Source organism: Simochromis diagramma, unplaced genomic scaffold (assembly GCF_900408965.1).
Source record: "Simochromis diagramma unplaced genomic scaffold, fSimDia1.1 OVJJ01000216.1, whole genome shotgun sequence".
Taxonomy (NCBI): domain Eukaryota; kingdom Metazoa; phylum Chordata; class Actinopteri; order Cichliformes; family Cichlidae; genus Simochromis; species Simochromis diagramma.
Window position 1 is genome coordinate 3832950 of NW_024386883.1, and position 7837 is coordinate 3840786.

A 7837-nucleotide genomic window follows, 5' to 3' on the forward strand; every position below is an offset into this window, starting at 1 on the left:
GGCTCATGCGCAGCTCTGTTTTCTATTACAGATTTATGAAAAGCCAGCTGCAAGAATCCAAAAATCCTTTTATAACCATAGCTTCTTTACTTTAAGATTACTAAGTTTTATTTAAGTTACTTAATAACAAGTTATATGTCAAGCTACAAATAATATGATGCTGGACTTTAAGCATAGTATAAAGTATTTATAATAAGCATCACCTTAAACATATGCTGCAGTAATATTAATCCATTTAATGATGATGGGGAACTTTTTTTCTGCAGAGTAATTATTTTTAATTTTGATATTTTATGCAGAAATTTCCAGTATCATAGTTTTATCGTGAACAGTAGAACAAATGCATCTCTCATGTCCTGTGTCAGGTCTTTGCAGGATTTTTTCTTATTTCCTAAGAACATTAGTTTCAGATACTGTTCATGTGCTGTAGATGATAAAAATACCATTTTATGCCTGTTAAGCTGTGTTATCACTAAAATGTTTGACAGATTTAGTTAAAATAGGAACAAACTATGGTTTTTTGCAAAAAAAACACTGTTTCATCCGTTTTTTGCTCGATGATTCATAGGTCAGTGTTAAGTGCATTAAAAACAAAACAAACAAAATAATAATAAAAAAAAGTTCTCTTAAAATAGTCTTGAATGGTTTTTAACAAGTGGAAATTCTTAAAACAATACTGAGCTCATTCCCTTCAACACAACCTTACATTCTCTAACTTGAAATTTTGTGTCGTAATTTCGGAGGCAAGGATGACACCTGCTGACCTAGTCGGGACATTACAAGAATATACATGAAGCTTGGTGAACTATATGACGTTTCTATGACTTTAAAACTAACAAGTTTTAGATGATGTGTGGTATTAGTGTTCTATTAAATTTTGTTTTTAAACAAAGAATATCTGCTCTGTAAAATTTGCATCACTCTCCATACTGTACACAGTGCAGTGAGATGCTGTCGATTTGCTGACTGTCATGGGACAGGGAACCACGTGATATAAGAGCATGAGTTTAATGGAGGAGATAATTGCAGTGATTCCATTCTGTGCTTCTAATTTGAGATAGGGTCAAATCTTAATAAAGCTGAATTGAAAATTGAACCATAACTTATGTGCTTACACTGACGGAAACAAAGAAATTATTCGGCATATCTGGGTTAGTCGCTGGATGCAAGACTTGCTTGCAACAGGCTACCTATAAAAATGTCACAGCTGTTATTGCACCCGTGTAAAGAGGACTCTTCTCCTAACCTTATTGATCAGCACCGGGCGCGTGCATAGCTCATCCTCGTGACCGCGCCCCTTTTAGGGAACGCGCACGGCAGCCTACCACCTTCCTGCTGTCACTGTGCACAGACATGGCTGCTCTCAGCAAAATACCGCATAACTGCTACGAAATCGGCCACACTTGGAGCCCGTCGTGTGTGCAGTCTGCTGCCGATGTGACTAGGAGTGCTCTGGAGGTGTCCTTTAAAATATACGCGCCTCTTTACCTGGTAAGACGTTTGACCTGAAATATAACTGTAGACTGTGAGGCTAGCTAAATAGCTAAAGTTAGCGAGCTAACTAAAGTAAAATGGCTTAGTAGTTCGCAGAAAACCTCTAAAGATAGGCTGGCACGTCGCTAGTGTTGCACTTAGGTACGAAGTCCAAGTTGTACATGTGGCCGATCAGATAAAGGAGCAAAAACATGTCATGCAACTTCAGCCAGGTTCCCCTTTGTAAATTTCATTGCCCTCTGGGCACTCGTCACGACTGTAAGTGTAAACTTTAGCAGAGTTGGAACTGTATTTGTCTTGCATCTCCAGTGTGCAGTAACGCACTGTGCTTTGCAGATAGCAGCAGTTCTAAGGAGAAGGAAGAAGGATTACTACTTAAAAAGGCTTATCCCAGAGATCTTTTGGTCTACCTCTTTCCTGACTACCAATGGGGGTCTCTTCATCGTTTTCTTCTGCATTCTCAGGTCAGTGAACCCATGTCTAGAGTATGTAAACACAAACTTGGCACTAAGCTGCACTGTCATTATGTTTATTAATGAAAACGAAAGTGAAATGTATACAGTATGATATATGGATAAACTGAGCATGAACGGTCATGTTCTGTGAACCACACCTGCTGAAGCTGAAGCCACTTTAGCTTCTTCCACGTGTGCCTCCTTTCCTTTAACCTGTCAGCATCTGAGTGTGTCAGCTTCATGTCCTGGCCACTGTGGTCATGTTTGCATTAGGGTCACCCTCTGTGGACATCTGTGATAAAATAAACCCACTATTAACTTTATGGTCTTGTTTGCTAGTTTAAGAAAACATTTTTTTTAAAATAATTTTGTAAATTTGTGTCCCATTTAGAGTAAAGTAAAAGGTGGTTCTATAGTGTCATGGTTTGACTAATAAGGAAAAGGTCCCTGGACCTTCCAGGAGTAGATACAAATCCCTTGGGTGTTACGTCAGGAAGGCCAATCAAACATGCAGAGATATCTGCTTATTCATAAGGAGCTGGCACTGCTGTGGCAACCCCTTGTGGATAAGGGAATTGCAGAAAGTAGTGTATGACTACAGTATCAGCTTGGATTGTCTTTGTCTATCATTTCAATAAGTGCACATTTTAAATACTTGGATAATACTTTCCTTATCATGGAAAAATGGAAGACGGAAGAGCTGACAAAATCTTGTGCTGACAGTGTGGGATTGTCTTCACTGAAACGTTCCAGCTGGGAAAAAAAGGAAGTGAAATAATGCAGTGTATTTTAACTGCAGGAGACTTTTGGGAGGCTTCTACTCCTGGTCTGTTGGGTTTGGTTCAGCACTGCCAGCCTCTTATATTGCCATCCTGCTGGAGCGCAAGAGCAGGTGAGATGCCCGTCTGTTACGTTTCAGTATGTTTTTTTTTCTCGCCTCTCCTAGATTCAAACATGTTTCATTCACATAGTTTACTTTTTGCCTTTTCGCCTCTTTCTTTTTCATCCTCACAGGAGAGGGCTGCTGACAATATACATGGCAAATCTTGTAAGGGCTGCTTCTTTCGAATATTAGTAGTTGTATGTGAACCTTGCTATGTGTCTGCATTTTTAATAGCATAATGTTGTTCTCAGGCCACTGAGACTTTGTTTCGCATGGCAGTGACACGAGGCGTCGTCAAACCCATTAAACATGGCGAGGTAAGGTCAAAGGGTGGGGCTATGAGCTTGTTATCAGGGTTAGGTTTAGATCATGTAAATTACTGCCAACCTAATTTTTTTTAAGACTCTCTCTTGTTTTTGTTGTTGGATTATGAGTCTAATAATGCAACTACAGGGAACTCCAGTTGTGAAAACTGAACAGACTTCAGTAAAAAGTATCAACTGATCCAAAAAGAAGCATTTATGACTTTATAGTTCTGACGAGACTGCACAGTGGTGAAATGAGTCATGTGTTTGATTCTTTCTCTCTCTCTGCTTCCCATTAGGTGCTGTTGTTCTGCATTACTTCATCACTCTTTATGTTCTTCTTCAGGTTAGAGCAGCACAGTGAACACATTGTTGCAAGTGTTAATGTTTTAAGTTTAAGCTGAATTTTGTTTTATACTATAGAAGTAAAGATGGTCTCAAAGGCTTTGCATTCTCCGCATTGAAGTAAGTTGTTCCCGTTTCTATTGATGCCTTCATTTTCACTGCTGATGAAAAAGGTTTATAGATAAAAGTTTATAGAAGTGGTGTGTGTTTTCTGTCTTAGATTCATCATTGGGAAAGAAGAGATCCCAACACACTCTGTGCTGGCTGATGATTCACAGCCATCAGCAGAAAGGCCTGACTCTAGAAGAAAGACTCTTCTATCCTCCACCAGGAAACTGCTCGAATCGATGTGAGAGAAAACACACCCGACATCATGGCAGTGTGTTGGATTGTGGCTTACATGAACTATTTTTCTTTTTTGTCAAATCCAGATGCAAACGGGGACCAAGACACAGATGTTGCAAACATTATAATGACAACTGCATATCCTACTGTGTCAAAGTAAGTCTCCCTCTTCCCAAGAAGTTAGTTTTTGTGTGATCCCAATCCTTTGTGATGTTCTCATAATGCTTATTCATTTACATCTTAAATAATGATACTTGATTAAGATTTGTTATCATTTGTCACCGTAGGGTTTTGTCAGGATGTTCAGTGTTGGCTACGTGATTCAGTGTTTACTTAAAGTGCCATCAGCATTCAGACAGATGTTTTCGAAACCCTCCCGGCTTCCCTCCCTCTTCTACAACAAAGAGAACTTCCAACTCGGGGTTTTTCTAGGCTCCTTCGTCAGTATCTATAAGGTAGATGTGCTGTTTTGTTTTCTATTAGTATCTTTATTATGTTCCTTTCCTGCTTACACATTTGATTTCCTGTCTTTTTCTTGTCTAACCTTGCCACGTTGTTGTATGTTGTGCTTTTCTTTCACTCAGGGAACAAGCTGCTTGCTGCGCTGGATGCGTAACATTGATGATGAACTCCATGCGCTTATAGCTGGTGAGACAGGATGATGTAACCTGTCACATAAAATCCCTGCAGAATGATCCTCCTCGGGATTCTGTTGTGCCTTTGCTGATTAACTTATTTTCTCATATGTTTCTCCATCTCTCTTTTTCCTGAAGGCTTCCTGGCTGGAGTTTCAATGTTCTTCTACAAAAGCACAACAATATCCATGTATCTCTTTTCTAAGCTGGTGGAGGTAAAAACAAACACAAAAATCATAGAAATAAAAAAAAAGGTCCTGATACTGATATATTGTCTTTGAACTAAAGTGTAAATGTAATAATAAACTTGTATCAATATAAAAAAACAGAATTAATGCTTTATTGATAAATACCACATTTTTATCATTATTCAGGTATCTCTGCCTGGTTTTATGTAGTAATCACTGACATGTGCAGCCACGTAAACATGTTTCAGAAACTGCAACAAATACACTTAACATATACAACATTCCCTATGTATCCCTCTCTTTAGACTATCTACTTCAAGGGCATTGAGGCTGGCCGGTTGCCTTACATTCCACATGCAGACACAATCATATATGCCATCTCCACTGCGATCTGCTTCCATGCTGTAAGTAAACATGCTTTCTTACTCACATGCATATGCTTCACACAATTTTTTTTTTTTTTTTTTTTTAAAAGCTGAGCAAGGATATAATGCTTGATGTATGGCTTCTACACAGGCTGTGATGGAAGTGCAGAACCTCAGGCCAACTTACTGGAAGTTCCTGCTGCGTTTAACCCAGGGCAGGTATGGATGTATGGACATTGTAAATGTCATCTTACTTTGAACCTCTGACCGCTTCAAGGTCAAATAAGGTCATACTTGTGTCTTTAAAAATATGCTTAAAATTTACTGAATTCGTTTGTATTGGCAACATTTCAGAAATGATACTGGTGTGTGGGGATTCTAAATATCACATTACAGTTTGCATCCAAATATCATGTCACATTTGACCTCTGACCTCACTTTTATATTTCTCATCTGCCTTTCTTTCAAGTTGACCCCAGTATGAGACGCATGAGATGCCTGCAAAGAATTGTGGAGAGAAAGAGAATGAGCTGGCTAGTTAGTTAGAAATGTAATGTAGTTTAATAATAAACTCAAGTTATTCATGTCCATTTATTTACCAATCAATTCCTGTTATCTATTACCTACTCCTGCAAAATGTTTGTATATTTAAAGTAAACCTTTGTCATGCTACCCTTATCTGATTTTTGCTGCACTACAAACTTCTCAAAGTACGTTTAAAAATACCAATGAAAACAAAATGAATATATGAAAATGACAGTACTACTACACTTAAGAGTAAATAGTGCCCAGAGATTGAGCTGCCTTGCAGAGGCCTGTGTACTTGGAGTGCTTGTTGTTAATCAGGCTTTGATCCAAACCATAGAAGAAGATATCAAAGTTACTTTGCAGGAATCTCATATAAACGAACAATATTTTAGATAAGTTGTCACTTTTATTCAACATCAGCTTTGTTCGTGTTGACTTCAATAAAACTGTACAGGGCCTTTTCTCTCTCTGATTTTCTAGGTTTGCTCTGATGAACCGACAGGTGCTAGACATGTTTGGGACTCAGGCTTCCAGAGACTTTAAAGGCTTTGTGCCCAAACTGGACCCCCGTTACACCACGGTGCCCAGCAAGACAGTGCTTCTACCGGGAGGCGACATCCAACTTGGATGATTTGGGACCAACAGATTGACTTTGGGGTTACCTCAACATGAAACTAACAGCCTGGTTGTTCTCTCTGAGGAACTTAAGGTTTTTTTTTTTGTTTTGTTTTTTTTTAAAGGTGTGATGCTGCAGAAGTAGTGATGTGTTATGAAAAAGATATGCTTTGGATTGCACCCAAGTTCAAAACAGGGTTTCTTGAGGGTTAATTGTTGAGCTGTAGAAGCTCACTTACTGACAAAGACTGAACTTTTCAGGTCACTTGTTTGAAAAAAGTGAAACGTACAATTTCATTTTAGCTCTGTCATTTTTGTCAAAATTGACATGGACATTAATAAAAAGATTTGTTAGTCCTAATGAAAATGAAAAACCACGTAAATGATCTGAATGAACAACAGATTTTGCTAGATTGTCAGTTTGTATTTGACACGACGTAGTGATCTAGCAGCTGGGACAGTTCCTTCAATAACAAAATGCTTTTGAAAATAAAAATGATTGGGTGTGTTTCAACCACATTCTTTTTATCCTTTAAACACAATCTGGATTTTGGCAAGTTACCTTTCAGTTTGCTCTGATTTTTGTGCTGTTCGAGTGGTTGTATTCACAGAGATTAAACCTCACAACTCCTGTTGGAGTAGCCACAACGATGTGTTTTGACACTGATTTAAAAGCAGGAAGAACGCAGGAAGAATTTTACACCCTGATCTTTTCTGAATGTGTGTTTAAAGGCAGGGAGACATATAATAATGTAGCCTTATTCAATCAGTTATCCATAGTAGCACTGGGAGTTTTATGTAGATCCTCCAATACAAAACACAGAGGTACCATTTTAGCCAGATGGTTAAACTACAGTAGATAGTATTTATTTCAATTAATTGATCCACTTTAAGAGATACTTGGCAATTTTAGGAGTTATTTGTGGTCAAATTGATGTAGTAATAAATCTCACTGCAATTGACATTTACTAAAAGTCACAGGTGGAAAATAAATCCATTCACACTGACAGCGTTAATTGACGCTGAGTAAGTTCACTTGTGAATCGCACTGAGACTCTTTGCTTGCACGTAAGAAACCAAATTACTAGTTCAGTTGTTGTAGGGAGGGAAATGAACACATGCAATGTGATCACTTTAAACTTGTTTGGAATGTGCAAATTGTCTATGAACACACCTCTGCCTCATATTTTAAAAGGTGGGGTTATTTAAATGTATTGAATGTTACATGTAATTATGCTACAGTCTAAAGAGATTATTTGTTCAGTGCACTGACTATTGCAGTTAGCTTTGCAGTGATTGTAAGTTTGACTCGGTTTAATAAGTTTGGGTACTTGGATTTACATCCTCAGGCTCTGCATTGAGAATTTTAATCTAAATTTACTGGAAATTCCAAGTTGAACCCTGTCACTAAAATTCCACTTTGATCAACTGTGTAAACTGACGAATTTGGAGCATTTCCTTAAGGCTGCTGTGTTCTGTGAATAAAAAGAAACACTCAGCTCAATTTGGTTTTGGTTTTGATTTATGTATTTATTATTGTTTTTGCAAAGATATAATGTGTCTGCAGGAAAAGATTGTCGTTTACTAAAGAGTGGCATTTGCATGTTTTACTGATAAATGAACACGTTTTACAATTAATGAAATTCTGAGTCTAAGGATACTACGTAAAGTTGTGAGTG

General features: G+C 37.9%; 1 protein-coding gene across 2 annotated transcripts; it reads left to right on the plus strand.

Annotated features, from left to right (window-relative positions):
- Window positions 1-1273: 1273 nt before the first annotated feature.
- On the plus strand, window positions 1274-7662 carry tmem135 (transmembrane protein 135). 2 transcript variants are annotated; one of them, XM_040033146.1, is made up of 15 exons: window positions 1274-1491; window positions 1831-1958; window positions 2749-2841; window positions 2964-2997; window positions 3084-3149; window positions 3437-3483; window positions 3561-3602; window positions 3703-3831; window positions 3914-3983; window positions 4115-4282; window positions 4412-4475; window positions 4601-4677; window positions 4956-5054; window positions 5167-5234; window positions 6024-7662. In XM_040033146.1, the coding sequence occupies exons 1-15, from the start codon at window positions 1354-1356 to the stop codon at window positions 6172-6174; spliced, it is 1374 nt and encodes a 457-aa protein (XP_039889080.1). In that variant the 5' UTR covers window positions 1274-1353; the 3' UTR covers window positions 6175-7662. The 2 variants fall into 2 exon arrangements, with proteins under 2 accessions (XP_039889080.1, XP_039889081.1); XM_040033147.1 differs by lacking the exon at window positions 6024-7662 and adding an exon at window positions 5485-6017.
- Window positions 7663-7837: the final 175 nt, after the last annotated feature.